The sequence below is a fragment of the Nothoprocta perdicaria genome, unplaced genomic scaffold (genome assembly GCF_003342845.1).
Source record: "Nothoprocta perdicaria isolate Ctin4 unplaced genomic scaffold, notPer1 scaffold_13, whole genome shotgun sequence".
Classification (NCBI taxonomy): domain Eukaryota; kingdom Metazoa; phylum Chordata; class Aves; order Tinamiformes; family Tinamidae; genus Nothoprocta; species Nothoprocta perdicaria.
This window is the reverse complement of record NW_020454427.1, coordinates 6813636-6838604: the sequence shown is the minus strand read 5'-3', so window position 1 is coordinate 6838604 and position 24969 is coordinate 6813636. Positions and strand designations below refer to the sequence as shown.

Below are 24969 nucleotides of genomic sequence, written 5' to 3'. Positions count from 1 at the left end.
CCTGAAGTGGCTCCTGCYTTTGCCTTGCACGTTGTCATTTTGCACGTGCCTGCAACATGAGAAGTCCTGGCTTCTGAGTGTCTGTCTGCTAATGCTCCCATGTTCAAAATATAAAGTGCAAAAGCAGCTATGCTTCGATGCTTCTCGAGCCCAAGCTTGCTTGAATGACCCTTAGAATCAATATATATTACTTTTTACACGACACAACAAACCATCTGCTCTGTCTGTGGCATACTACAGCAAGGTATTGAGATAGGACCCTGGCTCATGAAGCAGCATCTGCCTGACAAAGTAAATAGCTGTGCTGCCAGCAGAACCTAAACTGTGAAGTTATGTGCTATTCTTTAGATTTTCTTACTCTTGTCCCTGACTGCAGGGACAGCACTAAATGATTGGTGGCCTTATGGTGGCAGCAAAGAGGGAAGCAGGCAGGAATCTGCATTTCCCTACTCAGGAGCTGAGTTGTTTAACCTCTTGGTGGAGGTGCTGACCCTACTTGCCCTGTGTTCTGGGGAGCAGAGCTATCTGCCCCAGTGAGTGCCATATGGGTAGTGTTGGCCATGGTGCTTGCTCCCTGCTTCCCGAGACAGAAGTCTTGTGGGGGGCTGTGGCAGGTCTAGCCTTTATCTGCAAGGCACAGGGCTGTACAGGATGTCTCTTCTGCTGTACTGTAGGAATAAATACTGTAGGAATAATGTGTGTTGGGGCAATATCTGTTATGAAACTTGGAAAACAGATGCACTCTATAAAGTTATTTTTAAAAGATGTGTAAAACTTCTTTAGAAGAGAATTAAGAACATCTGCAGGGAAAGTAGATGAACATAAAGTTGGATTAATATGAGTTGAGTAAATATGCTCATTACAATCTGTAAAATTAAGATGTTGAATGTTAAGATATTTATGTTGAAACCAGAACTTGCAAATCTAGAGTTCATAACAGATTTTGCCATTCCTTCCAAACTATAAAATTTAATAGTTTCTATGTTGCTTTATTCAACATGACTTAGAAYTTAAGTTTAAATTCATCTCAGTATTTAACCTAAAATGCTATCTTCTGGTCAAAATAGACTGAAATAATTCTGTTTCATTAAGGGTAGGTTTTTGATCAATCACCTTGCAGCCTCATTGTTGTGCTGTCTGTTTTTCAGACAACTCCTGGTAAAGACTTTTGGTTGTTAACCAAGAGATACAGCTAACCAAACTTACGTCTGTCYCAGTGTTTTGTTCAAAAAACAGCTTCTATGTTATTGTTCTAATGGCTAAAAATATTTCCTGTTGTGACAACTGTGTCAAATGTGGATGCATTGCGGGTAATGCCTTTGTCAAAAGGACRGTCTAGGCCCCAAAAAGTGGAGCGTATGAATTCTGCACCAACCCTTGGGAGCCCCTGCGTTAAGGCTTACTGGGGTTTCTTCTGGGTGTATATTACAGCAATAAAAATATTAATGTTAAACAACAATTCTCTTACATTCCTGCGTTTCAACTGAGGAAACTTGAGCATGCTCCTTTTCATATAAATGTTTTATAATTTCATAGTTTTACATGAAATGTGATTTATTAAGCAGTGCCATAATTTATTAGAAGCCATCTGCTCGTGCCCTGTGAGGCATTTGTTAGGTATGAGTCAATTGTAAAATTGCTTATTCTTTAGAAAGTTACATTTATAGTAACATCTTTTGTTAGTGCAGTTTTAAACTTCATTGGACTTAATCTAAACACAGAGAAAATACAAACCAGACACTGCTAAAATATTTTTCGTTAGAGATAATGGAAAGTACTTTTCCTTTGGAAGCCCATAAAAGGCAACGAAGGCCCCAAAAACATCCAGAGGGATTTTTTTTTTCTGTTTCTCCAAAGGTTTTGTTATGTCCTACTAACATTTGTCATGAGGTTACATAAAAGAATGATACTATTTGGCTTTATTTCTTGTTAAAATAACAGGTGAGTTCTGTTAGGCTTATATAAATCTGGAGTAAATAATTGATTGAAACTAATTTGTAGCTCTATGCTGTGTGAAATGCTGCTGCTTAACCAGCGCCAGACTCCTGTTTAGRAGCATGCTTGCTGCAAGGCCTCACCAGTGCTATCCATCCTTCAAGACTCCTGGCGTTTATTTAATACCAGACATAGTGTATATATTGAGTCATAGTGCAGTGCTTTTTTTTCTTCTTGAAGGGTAGGAGGAGATGATACACCCCATATTGGTGTGCCTGATGTACTTAAAAGCAGCAAAAATATAAGGAAATTTAATTCTAGTGTCTGATGTGTTTAAACACAATTTTCAAAATACACAATTTATAAAAATATGTATTCCTTCTTTTAGATCTGTGTCTGTAGATAGAGATCAATGACACAGATCAATTGCCTTTGCTGGCCAATCGAAGCTCTTGATAAGCGTAAGTGGGTGTTGCGTTAATCCTCTGAAGTTGGCACAAAAAGTTCCCGAGGCACAAACCTCCCAACAGGAGGAGCAGCTGCAGAGAGGTCTGTTCTCCCAGTAGTCGCCCTGGCTACTTATAGAAATGATGGAAGTGGGGTCTGACTTTAATAAGCTCAAAACTTATTTTCCCATCTGAATGCATGGGGAAATGGTGCCACAACACCACAGTTTTCCTAGTACTGAGGCACTGGAATTTAGTTATTGAGGCATAAATAGAAAGGCAGTTTAAACTCTTTGAGCAATAAAGTAATCCCACAAATATGTCGCTTAATAAAACTTATTAGCTTCCAGCTAACTTCTCAAAAGTAACAACTCCTTTCTAATTTACTTAAGGCTTCATCTGCATCATTGAACTCAAAAGTAAAGRGCAAAAACATAAATGAACGTAATAGAAAATAGACCAGATACTTACCCTGGTAATGATTAAGGGTTGGTTAAAATCTATTCCTCCCGAGAGCCTGAAACCCCAGGGCGCGGGTCCTGGGAGGATGACGTTCTGCGGCATGGTGCAGGGCTCTGTGCTGGCTGCCGCGCTGCCGAGGAGGGGCTGTCAGCAACCTGCTGCTGCACAGGGCAGCCGGGCTCGGGGGGGTTCTGCTTATGGCACAGCCGCGTGCTGCTCTTTATCCCTGCTCCGCCTGTGACGTCGACTGGCCCCTCGGCTTCTCCACCCATGGGGGCAGTATCAGCCTCGGACAAATAAAGTCTCAATGCTGGAAAGTTTACAACAAATACATCAGCTTTATCTGCTGCTTCAGCGGCCCCTTAAGCCCTGCGCTCAGTACGCATCGGGTTGCAGTGTCCCTCTAGTTTCTTAAAGCAGTGCTGCATTTGTGACAGCTGCTTCCACTGCCGGGGCTGCTTTTAACCCAGCCACACACTGTTCTAACTAGGCTACCTTACCTCTTTTATGTAAACAGAAGTGTTCATGGTAATATTTCCTTCTCAAAGTATTGTTTTATGTCTTGCCTTATTATGCAGCAAGTTCTTTCTTGTAGCCATTGTAGCCCTTCAGCTGAATCTTTAAGCAACAGCAACTGGAATACTGTCAAGTAATTAGTGGCCTGAAACATTTTCATAGATGCCATACACACATCTCTTACTGGGCAAAGAAATGAAATATTAATTGATGGCATCTCTTCCTAACATAGTAATCTGAGTTTTCTCTAGGCTAGTAGTGTTTGCCTTCTCTTGGTTGTTGGTGTTACTATACCCTGCAGTCCTTTTGGCCATCTTGCATCAGCTTGATCTGCTTTATTTTGACTTCTGTGTCCCTTATATTTTACTCCAAAAGAGAAGGATTTTTTTTTTTTCACTGCTAGTATTCTAGTTCTCTTTATCATGCTGTTACAGATTTCTCTTTATGTGTATATTAACACAATGATGCTCTTTCAAGCATGTCTTTGCCCAGAGTTTGGCCTGTTTTTTGACAGTGTCTACTGTCACATTTATTTTTGAATGAGTCAGTAGCAATTCTGAGCTTGGATAGAACAGCTGAATAAAAACTAATGAGGATATATATAGTAACAATCCACATATATATATATATATATTTTCCAGCCTTTGAGAGAAGATTTTTTTCTGTTTCTTATGACAGAGGATGTATCTGCTTTTGCTCACTATATGAGTTTATTTTCATATTATCTGTAGCCAGTTTAGATGTTTCTTTTGCTGTGCATGTTCAGAGATTTTTGGTAAAAGTGTTTATGATTTGAATTGATATCTGTGGCTCAAAAGACTTTTCCATTAAGAAACAAATCAACTTTATCCAGCACCCCAAAATGATGATGAATATATAAGGAATTAGAAAATGAATCCTTGCTTGCAGTTTGGTGCAAGTTTGTCGTGAGCTTGTGGGTATATAGCTTAATGTACAGATTTGAAGGAAGATAGAACTATTACAACAGTAAGACAAGGCAACTATTTAGTTCACGGGTACTAGTTTGGTGGTTTAAATATATTGTATGTTTTGAAGGTAAATATTCAAGGTCAAAATCTCACTAAGTAATACTGTATCAGATGAAAACACGCCAATGTTTGCTACGKGTTTTCTTTCACTTTTCCTAGTGAATCCTATATTCTCTTTGGTTTGTATGTGGAAATGCATAACCTTTTGGATGTGTTAAAGTTCTTCATGGATTTTTTTGTTATTGAGTATTGTCAGTCTCATAGTGAAGTCTGCAGTGCTTTTGGATAGAAAAACATCCAGATATGAGAACTGCTGTATCAGGTCAAACCTATGATCAGACCTTGACAGTTTCCAGTATCAAAGCATTCTATACTTGCATAACAACTTGCTCGCTTGGGAGGCTTATTCCAAATTCTTCTTTTTCAAACCCTGCTAAGCACTTTGAATGTTTGTCAAGTAAAGGAAGGGTGGATATTTGGGCAGTTTGGGATAGCTGTTAGTTGGTTAAAAAAAAATGGTTAGAGTGTCTGTAAAGTTTGTCCTCTTGTTTGATCTGCTTTTGTGTCATTTGCAATATTACAAGATATACTTAGGGACTGGGTGGGCTGAACCCTTTTCCAAGCGGGCAGTTTCTCTTAATTTCAGTGGAAGTTATTATTATATGATTGAGCTCTGGATTCCCTTATAAAAGGCTCCAAAATGTATTCTGTCCTTTTTATAGGGAGAATGACTTGCTCTCCAAGGTGCTGTTGTTCAAGACGGTGTTTGCTAAATCACAGAATCTCAAAACGGTTGAGATTGGAAGAGACCTGTAGAGATCATCTAGTCCAAACCCCAAGCAGGGATACCCAGAGCATGTAGTACTGATGTAACACTAGTTGAGCTTTAAGTCTATTTACTCTTTGGTAACTCTCAAAAGAAAATCCAGTTTAGGAGGCAGTAATGAATTGATATTTGCTACTTAGGRCTGTCTACTAGCTTCTTTCAGTGACTGCTTTTAAGAAAGTTGGTTTTGTTGTTTCTCCCTRAAGTGTTTCATTGTGTTTTCTTCTCCCTCCCCACCCCACAAGACTAAGATGATCAACTGAATTGGATTGAAGCTAGAGAGACTGTTACTCACTTAAGTAGAGGTGCTCTCTTATCAATGAAATAAGGACAACTTTCTTATACTGTGTCTAGTTTTAAGGCATCTTGCATACTGGAGTAYGAGCATGAGATAGACTTTGCTGGAGATGCAGAGTGGCTTCAGTGCACACCAAGAGACCTTGCCTGCTTTGGAACCAGGTTGCCATGCCCATGGCACAGTATCCTTTACCACTGGTGTTATTGGGATGCTTGCTTTCGCATTCCTGGTGAACCTGTCACCCCAAATACTCCCTTTTTCTTTCCCAGTGCTTCCCTGCCTCCATGGAAGAAAATGTCTTCCTAACAGATTAACAGACTTTGCTATTTTTTTAATCTCTATTTATAATTAGTGTATACAGAGTCATCTCATATKTTCTAGGCTGCAGAATATAAACAAGAAAAAAACGTGGCAGAGGCAGGAAAAATAAAACTCTTTTCAGAGCATATGTATATGTACTTTTTAAGCTGAAAATGTGATAAACCTCCTGTCCTAATTTGGAGCTTAGTCTCTTTCATGATAAACTGTACTAAACTGAGCCTCTGTATGTGAAACTTAGGCACTAGCAGCCTAGGATACTGAAAGCAGTTTGAACATCATTTGCACACATGGAACAGCATGTTCTTAAACTGGCTCTTCAGAGGTGAAAGGCCAGAATATTCCCTACTGCATGGCCTGTTCTCTGTTTCAGAGTATAGAGGAAGCTTCATTTTAATAAAAGTTTCTTATTTTAGAACACTCCCCCAAAGCAGTAAAATAGGACAATTCATCTACAGACCCAAGCTATTCCAACTTGCAAGGTCAGGGAGCAGTAGTGGTTAATAACTTGGATCCAGTTGAACTTTCTGTATCAGCTTTTGGTTAGTGGATGTCTGATAAATTAGCAGTACCCTGAGTTTTTCTTGGCAAAGGAGAAATCCTCTTTCTCTTTCCTAGCTGTCATGACAAACAGCTCTGGTATTTTTTCTCGTGCTCTATCTGAGAGGAGGAGAGGGGCTGCAGTTTCRTACCCCTCTCCCAAGCATTAGCTGCTGTAAATGCAGCCCATGTGCTGGGGAAGGGCATTCCTACAACTCTGTTTCTTTCTCTCCCCTCCTCTCAGCTTCTCTTCCTTGTTTTGAAACAATTTGGCYGAACTGTTCCTTCCTTTGAGACTTTTTTTTCTATTTTATAATCTACTCCTTTTCTCCAGAAGATTTCCTACTTAGCAAGTGGAGGCTTATTAAAGTCTCTGTTAATTGTCTGACCTAAACTAACTAGTGAATAAATGGAAAATAAATATTTTACTGAAATAATGTTACAAAAATCTGTTGTATAAATGTCTATGCAAGTAGATTAAAATCTTCTATTTTAAATAACTTTTGCATTATTTGAAATTTAGGCATGGATTTTCTTGTTTTCCTTCTAATTTTGAAAAAAAAAAAGCAAAGGTGGAGTTGGGGGCGTATATAAAATAAYGAGGTACTTAAAAGCAACCTTTACTCTGAATGCCAATTCAGCATTTACTCATTTAGGCATTGAGGTGCCATTCATCTTTATTTTCAAAACCTTGGCCTATAATGTGTTTGCAAACTAAGACGTATGTCTGTTGAGCTTTCATCTGTGTTCTTGTTGTTCTGGTTAATGTTTTGATCGCTGGAGATAGTTCTGCTAGCAAATTTCTATGTGCCTTTGTTTTGCGTGAGTTGTGTCGTGACTTGGAAAGAGGTTTCCTGTCCTCTGAGAGTCTGATGTAACATCAACTCCCATTTTAATTGGGATTTCTAGCCCTCCCCCAAAAGAAAACTGTGACACATTTCACCATTTGCATGTTTGATTACTTTTCTAAGAACCAAATGATTTCTAAGGGAACGTGCTTTTTCCTCTGTGTATGTAGTAGGGTTTCTCCTGGTCCTTTGACAGCCTATAGCAGTGCTGATGGAGAATCCTAAAGACTAGGACTGCAGCACTGACTGTAAGGAAGAATTTGTTTTTCTTCTTGGCTCATTTAGGCATCAGAGATTCAGCTCTGTTTAATAGCTAGAATCAAACGTCACCTCCGAGTTTGGCAAGCTGATGCCTTATTTGGTTTAAAGTTTAAAGCCCATTTTGGCACTGAGAGCTGAATAAACTCATTCCAGAAGAGTAAACTTGGAGTGGAGTTAGCAAGCCTTTGTGCCAGCACAACAGAAGTCCAGTAAGATTCATAAATTAACATGTGGACACCTTTTTTTAAACAAAACATCAGGTGCTTGCCTGTTAAACTCTTTTCTGATGTGCTTGCAACTTGGCATTACTGGAATGAATAATAGATATAAATTGTTAGATTTAAGAGATCTCTCATAAGTCATATTATAGAGCAAGATACATTCAGGAAAAGAGTTAAAATACTTCACTAGGTGTGTAATGACAGTTGTGTTCAAGAGCTGTAACATAACTCTTTGGGCATCCAGTACTGCCTGTAATAAAAACAAAGTCTCATTTTATATTTCTAAAATGATTTTTTTCCTTGCAATGTGGTAGCCCTAACCTGCTGATCCTTTCCAGAGGGAAGTTTATTGTAATTACCAAAGGGATGGTGAAGAGGTCTGGGGGAATCGAGAGGTTCATTTTTACGTTTGAGTCTTCTTTCTTCGTGTTCTTTCCAAACCATAATGTTCTGATTTCTTTCCAGACCACAGTGTTTTGATTAGTAATATAGTTCTCATCCATTAGGGGATGATGAGAGAAATCTCGTCCTTCTCTGAGCTGGCGGTAAAACTTCCATCAGCTTCCACGAAGCTTGGGAGCTTGAGGGTGTATCTTTTTTTTTCCASTAGAAACACCATGTTTTCTGCTTTCTTGAACAAGAAGTCACCTGCCTTAGGTGACTGGGGCTCCTGATTTCTTCTGGCCTCTCTCCTGACTTTCATTTTAATTGGCTCTTTATAGCTTTTGCGCTGCAGAAGTGCACCTTCGTATTTACCAGAGCTGAGCAAAGTCCTTATCTGCAGCTGCGTTCCAGCAGCACGAATGCCATTGAAGCTGTGTCCCTGGGGTTCCCTTTGGGTTTGCTCCAGGTATTGGGAGTCCCGTAGGCAACAGGAAACACTAGGGAGGTCAGTGGAATTTTAAGTATTGGGGTATGGTCTGCAGCAGCTCACCCTGTAGCACTATATTTGATAGGAGTTTTTTCCATTGAGTACCCTGTGTGTGTCAGTGCGTGTTAATGGGCATCTGCTGTGGTTTTGTATTAGTCCAGTGACACCAAGCCTACATTCGGGAAGCTTTGAAATRAAAAGTAGTTTATTTTGCATAAAGTCTGAAAGAATAGCTGTGTTTGCTCTAAGTGCAGAGCAGTTCAGGCTTTTTCCAAGGCACATGTCAAACTTCTAGACTGATTTCTTGATATAGTTTGTAGTCTCCCATGAGATGAGACCTCTTACACAATTGGTGAAGAGATCAGATGTGAGGCTGTATTTGTTTGTGGTCCTAAATGCCAAATCTTTTAATCTTTTTTTTTTTTAAGAAGCAGACATGAGAATTTTTTTAATATGTAATTGTCATTTTAAATTCCAAAATCTACTGTATTCATTATCTATTTTTCTTTTACCTTGTGGCTTGGTTTTAACGTTTTAACAGCAGTTGCTATGGAAGAGTTATCCATGTTTATTGGGTCATAACAAACAGCAACAGCTGAAAGACGAATATGGTGCTCTGCTTAGTTAAGTCTAAGGATGGGAGATGAGCCAGGGATTGGCAGCTTTAGAATGTAGCTAGCCACGGAGCTGGATCTCGGGAAGTTCTGATGTACACTGAAGTTATTCAGGCTTAACGCTTATATTTAGACTGTACTTGAAGTATTTCTTCATTGTAATTTTGATTTCTGTTTGTTAAAGGGATATTGTCACTTGCTCATGTCCATAAATTAGCTTATCAGCAAAAAAAAAAAAAAAAAAAAAAAGAGTGAAAGTAATTAGGCATCTTGTTCTTGCTGGATTTGTTTGCTTTTTGTTTAGTGAGTGTGGGGGTAAGTGGGTAGCTTTCAGATGGGATTCAAAGAAAACGTGGTGTGTTTGAGGCTATAACCATGATGGGGCAGAAATGTTATATGCTACACTCTACAGTTTTATCAGTGTCTACTGTATGCTAAAGAGATAGTGTGGAAGCTGTTGGGCACACAGACTTAAAACTAGTATTTTTGTGTCTGCTATTGACTTATTCTAGGATAGAGGGAATTTATCTTTAGATGTGTGCTATCAGTAATATTAACTGCGAGYTAATATTATTTATTCATACTATAGTTGGGAACATTAACTTTTTGAAGCTTTTTCGTACTGTAGAAATGCAGGCCAGAATTTGAGGATAATCCCTCCACAGTTTTTTTTTTTCAAAGGAAATCCTGTTTCTACAAAATGAAGACAGAGATAAATCACAGCATATACAGCTAGCACTTTGGAACACGAGTAAACCTCCTCTGACAGAAAATTTTTGTAGAACTAAAGACTTGGAAACTGTGGTTTTTTTACTGTTTTGTCTGAGAAGTTTTTTCACTAGCCTGTCAATAGCATTTTAGCAGTTGTGATAGGTATTACGCTTTCCAGAGCTTAAAAATGGCTTGCTAAAGTAGCCTCACCTTAGAGGATATCGAGGTGTTTAAAGTCAGGACCTTCTAACTAATGCTGATTATGTGCCATGGAAGCTGTTGTTCAGCATATGTGGTATGGCTTGGTGCAGCAGGAACGTTGCATCTTTTGGAAGCTTCTGGCATTCCAGGCATGCAAGCAATGCCCAAGATGTGGCAGGTATGCTCTTAACAGCCATCCGGGAAATGGGCTCCAAGGGGCCAGAGCCTCTGCTGGCTGCCACAGAATTACAGCATTTCTCACTTGGCMAAACTGCTCTGCTTGCAGCACCAGTAGAGACAGGCACTGTGATTCACAGGGTCAGCATGAGGCATCTGCGGGGCAGTGCAAAGGTAAGTTTRCCCCAGAGCTGTTCCGCCTTCACCTCTCGTGCTTCTGTGGCTTCTTCTCCATAATCTTCCTGTCTTTGAAGTTGATAGGAAGGAGCAGAGTGGTAGAAGAAGAGTAAAAAGTAGCTGAGGACACCTTGAGGAGTGGCATTAAGAGGCCTGTGGAGCTCAAGCTCTGAGAAACACCTTATGTGTGCAGATGCACGTTCAGCTATAGGCGTTCAGATCCTCCCACGTTGATCTCGGTCTTCCTAGCCTCATTTCATTGAACAGTTGTCTTTCTCAGGCTTTCTTGGGGACCTGTCCCTAGAGGAAGAACTACAAGGTGTGTATAGTGAAGGAAGAAGGTGGTTCATGACACTTGGCTTCCATTAATTCAGCCAAGTATCCCCTTTCCAGGGCCTGAAAACGGCTCCCCCTGATCTTGCCCGCTTCTATTTCCAGCGTGGCTTTCTCCYTCAGGAATCACATTGCCTCCACCTCTGATTTTTGTGCTTTGGAAGACTTTAAAGAGAAAGGTGTTTGAGAAATACAGGTTATTGGAGGTACAGCATGTGTATGTAAAAGGGACACAGTTTAATSTAGTAATTTTTAAGATTTTAGCCATTGATTAAATACATAAGGTGGAATCACAGAATATTCAAGGTTGGAAGGGACCTCTAGAGATCATCTAGTCCAACCTTCCCGCTCAAGCAGGCACACTCAGAGCATGTGGCACAGGGYGGCATCCAGGTGGGTTTTGAAGACCTCCAGAGAAGGAGACTCCACAACCTCCCTGGGCAGCCTGTTCCAGTRCTTAGCTGAATAGGCAGCAGGAGGCTGATTTCTGCTTTCCKGCTCTGTACAGTTTCTTAGTATRTGATAAAATAAGTAAACAAGGGAAGGAGAGGTGCAAAAGATCAAGAGAAGTTGAATACTAAGCAGTAGTTTCACGGTGCTACCATGCATCAAACTGATGCCTGCTGCTGAAAAGTCAGGGTTGTGGGTGGGTGGGAGTGGCTTCTTTTTTTGGGTGCCATCTTTAAAAGAACAGATCTTTTGTGACTTAGAGCTTTGCTAGATATGATTACCTAGTGCTGACGTAGGCATAGGCCCWTTTTTTTTCTTCCTCTGGCCATTGACAGAAATCTTGCACCCCTATAGTAACTTGCTTACTTCATAACACTGATATGTAGRTATGGCTTGGTGACGAGCAGATAGTTGTCATGTCCTTGATATTTCCAATACTTTGGGTGGGATATGGCTTTCATACTGACCGCTTCAGTTTGCGTGTAGTGTTTTGTRCCTTGTACCTCACAGTTGCCTGGGGTAGCAGATGAAGAGAGGCTATAAATAGTCCGTAGAGCTGTTTGGATAAAAGGTGCCGTATAAATACTGCTCTCTCCTTCCTCAGATGTTGATGCTTTAATTTAATCTCTTGTRCGGTGTAAGGCAGGAGGGGCTGATTCTCACCTGCTCCAGTACTTCCAAAGCCATGTAGCCAAAGTGCCTATGTTTAACAGATGAATCAGCGGCAGCGTAAGCAAAGCCCTTAGCAGGTGTGAAGCCAGTCGGGATTTGTGCCTGTTTCACATTACAGGCTGAGCGCAAGCCCCAGCCCCTGCCCGGCAGCGGGGGCAGCAGGAGGTGAGGGGCGGCGGGGGCGGCCCGGGGGCTGTGCAGCAAAGCGCCGCAGCGGAGCGGCCCCGTGGAGCGACGTGGTCGCTTATGGAGGCGCTTCCCGGCCACGCAGCTCTCTGCGGCTGAGCCCTTAGCCCTGTGTCAGGGAAACGTCCCCATGTGAGTGACTGAAGGCTAGGTGATTCTTGCGGCGCTTAGGGCAGCCCATTTGCTCTTCAGCGTGGCTTCTAAAAAGCATTACAATTTATTAAAAGGAAACTGAGATATTTTAAGACAGCCAAGAAAGCGCCAAAGGTCCAGATCTTTTATAGTATTTAATTAGCAAATAAAAGTAGCAATAAAAATCAGTTGGGGAAGAGCAAATGACCTAAAGTGGATCTAGGTGAAACTAGGATCCTTCTCTTGTGAAGGGAATCAATGGCTTGCAATACAGCTTTGTCTCCTTTACCCTCTTATCTTTTTTTAGTCTTTTTCTTTTTTGATTAAGGGTTAGGGGGAGAGATCAAGAATCACTGTATATATGTCTGATAATTCTTCACTGGTGAAAACAGAAGTAATTACATTATTCTGGGAATATTTATTGAAATGTGTTTTACTGTCTTCTGTGGTGGATGGAAAATGCAGGAGGGTTACTTGGAGCATTGTAAAATGGTGATGAAGTAATGGCTTCAAATTCTGTTATTTATGTTGGCAGTGAGAAACATAAATTGTTAAGATCTGTGTGTCTGTACCAAAGATAAACCTAGCAACGTGTTGCTGGTTGTCAGTCCACATTTTCTTCCCCCCGCCCCGTGTCACTTGTGATGTGATGTCATTCTGTTAAGTGGGAACCTCTAGCTCTAATTAGATGTGACAGAACTTAAAGGCTGTTCAGAAAATTGTACTGGGATGTTTGTTATGGACATTAAGACATTAAAAAGAATGTTTTTTGGGTAATATTACCCAATSTGCTATGACATGCAAATTAAGCTTCACTCTGAGCCTTGAATAAACAGAAGCTATATATAACATTACAGAATTATGCCTTGTAGTGTCTTATATGGGAGTCACATAGGAGTGGGAATTTTGAGTGCAAAGCTGGTAAAGTAACTGCCAGGATTTGACCAAAAATTGTTCCCTCAGGATTATTTAGGCTCTTCCCTAGTTTAATCGCTTCATATTCATATTTTGAAATTTTTGATTTTCCTATTTTGGAGGTGACACAAAATACATGGATAAGAGAGCCTCTCCGTCATGTGCTTCTCTTGCTTTGGCCTAAATAGTACCTGACTTGGGATAGTGTGAGCAAGAATTTGGTCAGTGATTCTTTTATTTGCTTTTTCATGGATTTCCACTGTATTTCAGTGTATTTCAGTACGTAGATTCACTGTATTTCAGTACGTAGAATAATATTTCTCAGTTGCTAACGAGAGAGATTCCAGTATATTGATGAGAATAAGAGCTACTGTGGGGTGTTTAACTATGATTTTTAATAACAATTTCCTGGATAACAAGGGAGAAGATGAAATTCAAACAGCAGTTTTTTTGCCCTCTAGTCAAACAAATGGTATGATGCTGGTTACCTATAGAGTTGTAGAAAATAAAGCTTAACTACCTCCCTCTGCTTTGCATGTGTGGATGATGCGGTKATGCCCGCGTTGTGGTCTGGCAGCCTCCTTGCTCCATAAATGGGTGCTGGGCTCAGGCTGTGGGCTGGGTGCTGGAGGGAGCAAGGGGCTCTGCTCTGTGGGGCAGCAGCCAAGCTGGGTCTGGCCTTTGCCTGCACGAGGCAAACCAGAGAGTTGCCTCAGGGCTTCTCTTTTGTGTACTTCCCGTTTCAAGCTATCATGGAAACACTATGACAACTACGATCCTTGAGAGAAATTCTGGCCCTGGAATTTGACAGGCCTTGCTGTTATCTGGAGCAAGGCCAAGGCTTCACCATGTAACTAACTATAGATGTTGTAAGAGAATATACTTAGCGATGACCTAAGGCTCTTCTAGAATGCCTTACTTCATAATGTCTGCTTCACATGAGCTTTTGTGTTGCTTTTTCAAATGTACAAGAAGCACCTTGTGTTCTTGTCACCCTTCTGTACATCAGCGTTTAAAGACAACTAGTAAATACCAGGCATTGCAGAGTAACACGACAACATGATTTGCCTCAGTGCTGGCAACAGAATGTTAAAGCTGCCGGGAGACCCTTCACGCAGGTCACGCAGGACTTCACGCAGGACTGTAGTAAGGCACACTGCTTCCTGCATCTTGTTGCTTTTGCCGGTGTGTGGTACAAAGCAGGAGGTCAGTGGAGCTCCAGCTCTGTTTGGCACGCAGGCTGGCACAGCAGCGAGGACAAGTCATGCAACGTGGGCTTGCTTCATGCGCTGTGCCTTCCCCTGCCTCACAAGGCTTTAAGAGGAGCTGTAGATGAAGGTTTAAACTTTTCATGGGAAGGGCACATTTACCTGAAAGAGCCTCATTGAGTAGGGCTGTGTCCAACTTGCAAGTTCTCCTGGTAGGGATGTGTTTACRCTGCCCAAGGAGGTCACTTGGTGGCGTTTTGGCAGTTTTCCCTGTTGCGAGCATTACCTTTGGCTACACAAAGGTTGTACTTTGACAAAGGTTGTACTTTGACTGTTAGGATTTATTTTCTTTCAGCACAGCTATTGTAAAGGTAAAAAAAAAAATGAGTGTAGATAGGACTCGAAGGAAGAGATGAGTCATAATAAAATGCAGCTTGCTGGCATTCTCCAGTTGTAGAAAGTACAGCATGTGCAGTCTTTGGGGGGAGATGGCAAAGGAGGCCAGGGTGACTTGGAGGAGCATGTGTAAGACGTGGTAAAAAGTGTTCCTGGGGGCAGGGCTTGCCTTGCATCAGCTGTTTTTGTGTCTTTAACATCAAGTTGTTCAATTTGTTGCTTAGGACTTCAAGTATAAACTTCTAATTGCAAGAAGATCCACCAAATCTGGTTTTGTTTAGCTTTTGACTTTTCTATGCTGTTGCTTTGCAGAGGAGCTCTCACTTCGCTTTTGTTAAGTCAAAGAGAAGAATTATGGTGTGGGAATCTTTGACAGGTTTCACAGTTGTGTATTTTACCTTTGTGCCGCTGGAATGCAGGGTAGCTGTGGCAACAGAAAAGTCACCTTGTATTGGCACTGCCACTGGAGGAAAGCTAGAATGGTGCTTTTGGATGCAGATTTTCTTCACGATGACAGTGAAATGGACCGGCTGGGAACTGTACTTAGCTGCCAGGCAAGGGCAGGGCTGATTGTCCATATATCTACCTTGTGTTGAGTGGCAGGGGAAGCTGCAAGGAAACAAGTTGCATGCAAGAGAAAAGCTTGACTTTTTGGCATTAAAGCCAACTATTACCAAACGCTTCCGTTCTATATTAGGTGTATTTTGAGAAATGATGGGAGGAAACGGTTGTGTACTCCAAGCAAAATTTATTAGAAGTCTATTCAAGGAGGGAAAAAAAAAAAAAAAAAAACAGAAATCAAAAAAAAAACCCCAAACCACTGAGACCTTTTGCTTGTAAGAATTCAAAGTCAGTTACCTGAAAGCCAGGTATGAAAAACTTGTATATTTTTTTAAAATCAGATACAGAGTAGAAACAGTACTTTTTAAATATCACAGGCAACAGATATTTGTCTTCAATCATAAATGGCATCAAAGATAGGTATTAATTTCACAGCAAAGCTGCATGCAGATCTAATTTAAAGTTGAACGCCTCTGAAATATAAAGCTTTTGCCATGAAATCTGCAATAATAAAGGTATGCTGCACAAAGATGTTTCTTTACCTTCATCTTAATGACATTTCTGAGTAATAAAGACATATGTACATTTAGATTTGGCTGGTAAAACCATATTTTAATTAATAAAATTCTGCATAAAATGCTATTTTACAGAATTGCACTATCCAGATATCCTTATGGTAAGTGGGGCAAGAAAAATGCACTGAAATGTTTTGTGTGTGGAAAAGGGCAAAGATCAAATAAAGAACTTAATTTTTTTAAATCAACAACAAAATGGCTCTGTACAAAAAAAAATAAAGCAAACATATGTACAAAATGCTACAGAAACTAAATACATTTTGATAATTTCAATCCTTTACCCATGAGAAATACAGTAAAAGCTTTTGCCATCTATAAGGTGCCAAAGAAACCAAATCTGATTTTTTTTTCTGTATAAAGCCATAGTCATTATCACTGTGTGCCTTAATTTCATGTATTATTTATGCTTACTTTTGTTTAAGAAAAGTGTATGTTTTCAAATACTTGTTTCATTCAGGGGAAAAAAAAACCTAAAATGTATCAGTTTCAATATTTGTGATTTTTTTTCATACTAAATTCCTAAAAAGAATGTGTAACTCAGGTTTTCTTAACGTATATATGCAGTGAAATAAAATCAGTACATGATACTTGTGAATATTTTTCAGGTGGCTATGTTAGAAAATTTTGCACTAACACTGTTTACGTCCTGCTTAAAAGTCGTGTGATACGTAAAAACACTAAACTCTCACATTTCATGTTGCTGACTATTACAACATTTGGATTACAACCATTTAAAGTCAGACATCAGTAGCGGGTTATAGTCTATGCTTATATCGCTGTCTGCCTTGTCATTAAATCCTGTTTACCAAGGTTTCATGCCTCTTGCACTTYCTTACCTTTTAACAGAAACCACTACTGCTTTTTTTGGGGGGGAAAAAAGAAAAATGGCTTAGCCAATACCATTGCACCCATTCAGGACACTTTTAAGTTCCCCTCTTTCTTCGCTAGGCTTGCTTGAGATTTTACAATCACTGTGCATATGTTAAAACATAACAAGTGCAGGCAAAAAAATCTGTATTATTTTTATACATTGTAAACCAGTACAATAGGCAAACTTGTGATACAGCAAAGTGAAAGCAACATAAGCTGCCAAGCTAAAAAGAATTTTGAAATTCAAACAACTTTTTAATAGTAAACAGCAACTTCTCTCTAATGTGTGCATGTTTAAAGTATATTTTTTCCCATTACGCTTCAGGATAGTACCACTAATGCTCCAAACAGGACCAGCCCACCCCAGTCCCTCCTGGCAATTCACCTGTGTACCTGTCATCAGACTTCTCCTATTCTTGTGTCTCGAAATGTTTAAARCAACAAATACTTAAATGTTGAAAGGCTTCCTCTTGTTTCAGCAAAGTTTAGCTAGTCACGCTGCAGTCGTTGCTGTAATACTGCTGGGAGCKTTGGCGGATGGGATGGGATGAGGATGAACTGGGTGGCCTCTATTTGAGACTGCAAGCAAGAAAACAGCAGACCTGGGTAGCATGTTTTCTAGCAGCTTTATGCAGATGTGTTGCAGAGATGCAGCATAAATAAGTAGGGAAAAAATTCACAGCCTCTTGACATAGTTTCCAGGGAAAGTACCAAAGAATTTGGTTCTTCTTGAGGTTCCTGAAATTAGAAGCAATAGATGAAAGATGGGAAACAATAGGAAATCACCATGAAAGTGTGTGTGTGTGGTGTTTTTGGTTTTTAATATTTTGCAAATGGGAAAATATTTATTTTCTTTACAGCTGAGTTACTTTAAATTTCATTTGAGAGTTGTGAATTTTAGTAAGTTGCAACTGGGGGAAGGAAAAAAACAAATAGAAGAGGCGTATCTGATTAAGATGTTCTATCTGATTAAAATTTGTATTAAATCTGATGTGTTGAAATTTCAGCTTGGCACAGGAAAATTATTTCACTTAAATGCTGTCTGTTGTAATGGAATAATGTGGATTTTTTGAAGTGCCAAGAACTAGCAAGACAAAAAACCTAGCCAGAGGGTATGTGAAAGTTTATGGAGTGACTGAGCCACTTTGTTTCTAGACATATTTATGAAACCTGTATGAGTTTAGTAATACTTGGATCTCAGAAATGGCCAAATCCGTAGAGGTATTAATGTGAATAAGTTTTACATCATCAGTCTCGATGGAAATGGGCAGAATGGTGTGTAACTCATTTTGTGCCTCGTGAAGCACAGCAGCACTTCTCGACAWGCTGAGAGCACGTGTGCATTTGTGGCCAGCTGCTCCAAAGTATCCACTATTTTCAGTGGATGTTRGTTGGGGGGTCAAGTTAAATACATGGAATACAAAATTTATACCAAACAAACTGAGGATAGCAAAAATAATGAAAAAAATATAAATGAAAAAGCAACCAAATTAGAACATACCCACAAACCAGCCATCATCACATTTCTCCATCACATCAATGACATCTCCCTCTCTGAGCTCCAATTCATCTTCATTCCTAGGAGTATAGTTATATAGAGCCTGAAACCTTGAATAGGACAAATGATGCATTTTAAAAAGAAGTAAAAGTTCTTTGTATCGCCGCTGAAGTAGACGAGTGGTTCAGACATTAAGTGACACTTAAACCCCTTCCCCCTCTGTTTGTATTTTCCCTAATGGAAGAGCCAGGGCTAGGGCTATTCTACAGCAAGTGTCCTGCTCTATCTGAAAGGTACCTCAACAGACACGAAAGGCTGGGGTCTCAGGGCCAGCGTGACTCCTCCTTAGCTGGTTCATTTGTTAAATGGGCTGGTTAAACACAGACTGTAATATTTTTGCAACAGCAGTATTTTAGAGGTGAGCCCCTGCACCTCTGGGCTAGCCTCTCGCCTCCCTTCAGCAGCAGCCACCAGAAAGCAAAGCCTGCAGTTGAGCGCTCTGTCACACAGGCCAGCAAAGAGCTGGGGCACTTAAAGTGCCTCTGCGGGGCAGGCCCAGGGCAATCGCTACTGGGAAAGCAGGGGCACCTTTCTTACTTCAGTTGTGCTTGTACACTGCATAGGAGGCTATAAACCACGTGAGGGGSCCTGAATCCTGGCTGAAAGCTGATGCAGGAACTGCCCAGGCATCTTTCAGATTTGTTCCTCTCCTCGAGCAGGCTTCCCAAGAGCTGCTGCCTTGTTGGCAGGACCTCCTCTGCTTGTCCTGTGTTGTAGGTTTTTTTTCCTTATATATTCTATCCTGGGAACAGGACAAAACGTGAGACAAATACCTACTGGGTTCAAACACGTGATCTTYCAAAATCTTCCTGTCTAAATGGAAGAGGAGTTCTTGGAAGTAGTAAAAAAGTGTGAAAGCAGGGTGGAAAAAAAATCTGGGAAGAAAAATCCTAGAATTGCCTATCCCTCTGTGGTAGACAAAAGGAAAAGAGAGGAACTGAGAAGATGGAACAYGATACTGTTCCCAAGTTTGATGTGTACCTCCTCATAGTGAAAAACCACAAGTAAGGAAATTCTCTCTGGGATATAAAGGCTTTGATGTCTGCCTTGAGCCTGCCACAGCAGTCTCAGAGCTGGACGGATAATAGAACAGATTAAAATAGGGGAGRAGGTTAGAGGAAAAGCACATACAAAAAATATGCGTGCAGTTCCCCATAGGTGAGGGACACTAAAATGAAGAACGAGTAGCTGTAGTAGGTGTCTGAAAGGTGGAAATACCYGAGCCGAAACCTGCTAGGAGGAGTTGAGCACAGACCTGGTTGAGTTCTTTGACATCCTCCCCAGAACCAAATCAGAGCAAACCCTGGGTGAGCGAGTGGCTTCAGCTGGGTGCCATAAGGATGGAAATTGAGACAGCATTCACAGAGTTGTCTCCCTACCACCAGAGACTGAAGAGGGATGCAAGGTGGAAGAATGCAAAGAGGTATGAGACTACCAAAGCTGTTATTGTTCATTTCATGTTGGGTTTAGTAGAGTTTCTTGGAAATGAAAGCGTGCTGCTAAGTACTTATGATTCCTGTGTTTAAGTGGAGCGCGCCTGGCAAACAGCCCCCGCTCGGCTGCCGAGGCAGAGGGAGGCAGGCGGCTCTTCTGAGCCCCTCTGCCCCGGCTCCAGCTGCCTGCCTTAGGGCACAGCTCTGTCGCTCTTACAGAGCCAACAACTGTCACTTCAAAATACTGAAACAAAACATTATCATCATCATGATCTTTTTTTCTTACCCGTAACACTTCACTGACTTGAAAACTTAATGCTTTTCCCTCCCCCTACTATATTAAAAAAAAAAAAAAAAAAAATCAAAGGTTTTAATTTTATTTTCTTTGATCAAACTGGTTGGTACAGAATATTTGATTTGGCTCTGTTTCATCAGGCAAAGTTTCCATTTGCTTAAATAGGTCTTTATATAATAAATTCATGATCCTTTTCATGTTGCTGGTTTGGAGAAACAAGAGACTGGTTGAAAGAAAATGTGATTTTTAACTCCGGTTCTAATAGCTGACTTTTACCTCCCCAAATCTGAGAAGTTTTTTTTTTTTTTTTTTTAACTTGATATTTCATTCAACTACTTTGAATCATGTTAAGAAGGAGGAAGGAGTTAGATATTCCAGAACTAATTAATTATAAATTGAAATACAAAAGTTGTAGGTGTAATGTGTCATAAATTAGTTACTAAAATACAATGAGAATTTCCTAATTAGCACTGTTTTTACTTTAGAAATCTAAGTTATTTCCATCTAATCCTTTCCTAGGCACTTCAGTCTCTGATAATTCAATACTTGCTTAAACATGAAAGATTCTACTGCCATTTGCAATGCTGACCAACTAAAGAARGACTGGTTGGCAATTTAAATATACTTCTATTTATTTTTTAGACATAAATTAGTTCAGTCATACTAGTCTGAGTCTGTATGTTGCAAAAAAATGAATTGGATAATTATGCCTACAAAATAGAAGTAGAAACTTCAGTATGCCCAAAGGCACTGGACAGTAGCTTGAGAGAGTTTTCTGTGAGATCACAACCAAAATGTCCATTTTTCATTAATTATTATCTGTGGTCTGATTATTGAGTAACTCCTTTTCTTCCTTGAAAAAAGAGACATTTGACATTTCTTTAAGTGACTAAGCCAAAATTCTAAATATTTTTAGGTGCTAAAACTTAATTATACTAAGGAGATTTCAGCTAGTAGGGCTGATTYCAGAGCACTCTGAGGCTAGTTCAAGGATTGCTATTGGTCTCAATGATGTGAGACTACAAATCTTGTCCTGTACTTACATAGCAATAATAAGCACCCAAATACCATTACTTGTTTTATGATAAACATTTATTTTGAGCTTTCCCATTTTTGAGAAGGTTTCAGTGCATCTAATATGCAGCATTACCCATTTATTTTTCAGTMGTCATCCACAACTGTTTCTGAATAATTGGTGCCAAGTCAGTGAAGCAGATGAACTGAATTAACAATAAATCTTCAACTGGCATTCTACTGAGAACTAATAGTGAGGAGATCAAAAAGTTATCCTTTTATTTTTACCTATCCTGCATGTGCACCATGATGATGATGCCCAGGCTTTAGRCTCTGGGACCTTCTTAGAGATGTTCCTACATCATGCAGTTGTCTGTGATTCTCTGAGTCTCTTTGTAATTGCAGTTGGCAGATGAACACATTATTTGAGGAGGTAATGGCTATTATATAAATATTAGGTTTGGGGTTTAGTAGACAAGAAGTATACTTACGGTTCCCCCCCAGTGTGTATGTTTTCATGAGCAAACACAGGGCGCTGTGGCTGAAATGAAATGATTTGAAATGTAATAAAGATATATAGCTTGAATTTCAAGTAGCTGGATAGTGGCCTGACACCATCTCTTGAGATGTTGTCATCTCATATTCTCATACTCTACGTTGCATAAAGCCAAAAAACCCCTTCAGCCCCCGCAACAAACCTCACAAAGTTCTTACGAGACAAGGCAAGGAAGAGAGCTTTGTGGGTTTAAAGGTAAGATTTTTGGACAGTATAATGAAGACTAAAATAAAATATGACTTAATCTATTTGTACTGTAGTAAAAACTCAGTATAGARCCTACTACCTCTTCACTAACTCTGAAAGAGAAATAACATTAAAAAAATCAGGTGGAACTGGGAGCATTATTATACATAACTTAGGCAACATATATTTTTTAGCTAAGCAGAAATAAAATCTGCTAAACTTAACGGCAGTTTAGAAAATCCATAGACAAACATCATCCCAATTTACGTTACACACATAGAGTACTAACTTGGCAGGCATATCATGCTATGCTGTAATTGATACTGTTTGATCTGAAAGAGGAGCACAAAGTCATGCAGGCTGTTGGGAGGCAAAGAGCAGAATTTTTTTTGATAGAACGCATGTAATTGTGTGAAAACAACAATTAACACTTCTACTAAAGAGGAGAAAGTGGTATGTATTTCCAGTGCAAAGTTATGAAAAGAACTATTTTCATTCTTAATTGAGCACCATCACTAATATCTAAGAAATCTGGCAATGACAGAAAAGAAAAATATTAACTTCCTAGGGAAATCCTGTCCTGCACCCGCTCTGGCAGCGTGCGGGGCAAGCACAACACACACCACTTCTTTTTCTTTTCATGAACTGAAAACTGCAACCTGAYCTTGATACCGTGGAATTTGTCCTACTGCTCCGTGCTTTGTGTCTCCTTAGACTACTCTAATAAATTTTCCTTCAGCTTACTCTTAAAGGTGATGAGAAGTCTTCTATGAGAAAAGGCCATCATAATTAACCATGGAAGTTAAATATTAAAATATGTTGCTTCCCCCCCAACATTCTCAGATGAGGTATTTAAATTATTTTAATGATGTTTCAGACAACACTGAATATTCTCCTCTTCACCTTTATAGTCTGTAGAAGATGCTTTTAAAAATGGTAGAGTGCTTAATGATGCAGGCTAGTGAATAACAATTTTTTTATTAATGACAAATAGTTTTTTTGTTTTTTTTGTTTTTAATTTTTTTTTGACTATCTTCTGGTGTGTCTTTTAGACATTTCAGTTTCTGGTAAACATCCTTCAACAGTTGGTGTCAAGTAAGAAAATATTTCACTGGGTAGATGGCTTGGTATTTGGATTCAAATCTGACCTTATTCTCTGCTAATCTTTCATCAGGTCTGTAACTGAGCTAATGCCAAAGATAGTCAAAGACACCAGAGAACTCGACCGAGGCTAAGGATCTTCTTGCAAACAGTGACAGTCAACATCCTCAACAGTATTACAAATGACTTAATGCTTTGAACACGTACCACGTTGGGAAGAAACACGGTAGGTCAATATTATCTTTTTCTATATAATGCTTACAATTTAAATATATTTCATGGCTAGTAAAGCACTGTTGTTAACAGCAGACAGAGAAGATCAAGGTGARTGAAGGTTTTCAATGATGGGAGATTGGATAATTCCCTTCATCTGAATTCATGTCTAGATACTATCCTAACTCATATCAAGAAGCCTTCTGCACATCATCTTTTCCCTCTAAGCTCTTATTCCTGTACACAGTGGTAGTGGCTGGAAGGGATCTTGCAAGTCCTGGTTAATCGTGCCCAGGAGATACCACGGAATGTATCTCCCATGGAAGTTCTTGGTGCTCAGGATTTCTAACTTCCAAATATTTCTGAGTTCCTGAGCTCAATTCATATTTCCTAGGTAAGAATCTTAGGCTTTTAGGGTCTCATCTCCAAAATGTTTATTAGAGTAAGTTGTCTTACTCTAATAAAAATTGCACAGCAATTTTTTTATTATTATTTTGGCATGATGATCGTGTGTTCGTATATAATAATCTTTCATATTCCTAAACATTTTGTAGGTACAGATGGACTCTAGTTTTGTAATTAAAATAGTGGATACACTCAATATGGATCCATACAATTCCCTTGAAGTACTGGGGGCATATTGTTCCTTTGAAGTAACATCTGCCATTCATGTAAAATTGAAACAGGGCTTATTCCAATTCTCATGCCAGCTTGGATCTCCTAATACATGAACCCTGGCCTGCCTAGCGTTGAATTGGCTAAGTGATGGAGCAAACAGTACCCTCTCATAGCTGGTAGTAAACAAAAGTCTGCCAAAATATTACAGGACTTTTTTTAAAGTTAGAAAAAAAAAAAAGGAATATTTTAAAGAAAACATTTTAAAAATGGAGCAAACAACACGAGAGTACCCCTAGATCAGCAGTGACTACATAGAAAATATTTCATCCTGTTATGTTTTAAGGACCAAATGCTAAGAAAGAAATGCAGAAAATAATGTAGTCCTAAACTGAAAGTAACATATAGTGATAAACTCTTACTCTCATAAAGAATTTTTGCATATGTTGAATATGATTTTTCAGCTAAACAAACTCTACAGTGTAAGCTTCAGGCTATGGAATTGTTGCAGTGTGAGGCTGCTGTGAAAGGCTGAGGAGCATGCGGTCTGGAATAGCGGCGCTTGGAGAACAAGGGCAGTGGCAASTGAATACAACACAATTACCATAGCAACAAAATATTTTGAAAAGGAGGACATGCATTAAAAAAACCAAGAATGTAGCTTTGCTAAAGCCTGTGTACATGCAATGAATTCTAAGTCTTTGACTGCTGGATAGTTTTAGTAACCTAGAAATACTTTGAAACAAGAGGATCCATTTAGAAAAAACGGCGAAATCATGTAAAGAATTGATCGCTTATGTTTTTCTAGCACTGGAAATACTCTGTACTACTGCAGATATACAATACATTTACAGAATTGTAACATAAATTTTGGCACACACAGCCCTGTTGGCTCTACTGAGACAGAGCACGGAAGCGCAACAGGAGCAAAACAAGGTATGTCGGTAGTACTCAGACACTTGGACAAAAGCAGAACGCTGAGGGACTAGACACGGAGCTGCTTTTATGCGGAAACGCTGTTACTGCACACTGGGCATACACAACCATACCCTGTGTGAATAGCTGTGACCTCTGACAGGGGAGCTGTAGGATCTCTTAGTCATCAGGGGGCTACGAGGAGGCTTACCCATAACAAATATCTCTCTCTTTAAATCAGCCTAGAGAAATCATAAAAACTGTGTCAGCTGAGAGCTTCAGTAAGAAGCACCACRGGATCTCTGCCGCTTCATTCCTGTGAACAAACTGGACATGCTTTCCCTGGTAAGGACAGGCAAGCATGTTACAAGAGC

General features: G+C 39.7%; 2 protein-coding genes and 1 long non-coding RNA gene across 5 annotated transcripts in view; 1 reads left to right on the top strand and 2 right to left on the bottom strand.

Annotated features, from left to right (window-relative positions):
- Window positions 1-2958, bottom strand: part of PDLIM3 (PDZ and LIM domain 3) — a 19981-nt gene extending 17023 nt beyond the window's left edge. For both annotated transcript variants that reach the window (XM_026033602.1, XM_026033601.1), the window contains exon 1: window positions 2853-2958. In XM_026033602.1, the coding sequence (XP_025889387.1) occupies window positions 2853-2945 (93 nt within the window). In that variant the 5' untranslated portion in view covers window positions 2946-2958. The remainder of the gene's footprint in view (window positions 1-2852) is intronic.
- Window positions 1-24969, top strand: part of LOC112942625 — a 27498-nt gene extending 2529 nt beyond the window's left edge. The window contains exons 2-3 of the long non-coding RNA XR_003248418.1: window positions 22926-23078; window positions 24837-24969. This is a non-coding gene — a long non-coding RNA (uncharacterized LOC112942625). The remainder of the gene's footprint in view (window positions 1-22925; window positions 23079-24836) is intronic.
- Window positions 16439-24969, bottom strand: part of SORBS2 (sorbin and SH3 domain containing 2) — a 115327-nt gene continuing 106796 nt past the window's right edge. For both annotated transcript variants that reach the window (XM_026033599.1, XM_026033600.1), the window contains 3 exons: window positions 21501-21550; window positions 18211-18317; window positions 16439-17447 (listed from right to left, as the gene is read on the bottom strand). In XM_026033599.1, coding sequence (XP_025889384.1) covers window positions 17386-17447; window positions 18211-18317; window positions 21501-21550 — 219 coding nt within the window. In that variant the 3' untranslated portion in view covers window positions 16439-17385. The remainder of the gene's footprint in view (window positions 17448-18210; window positions 18318-21500; window positions 21551-24969) is intronic.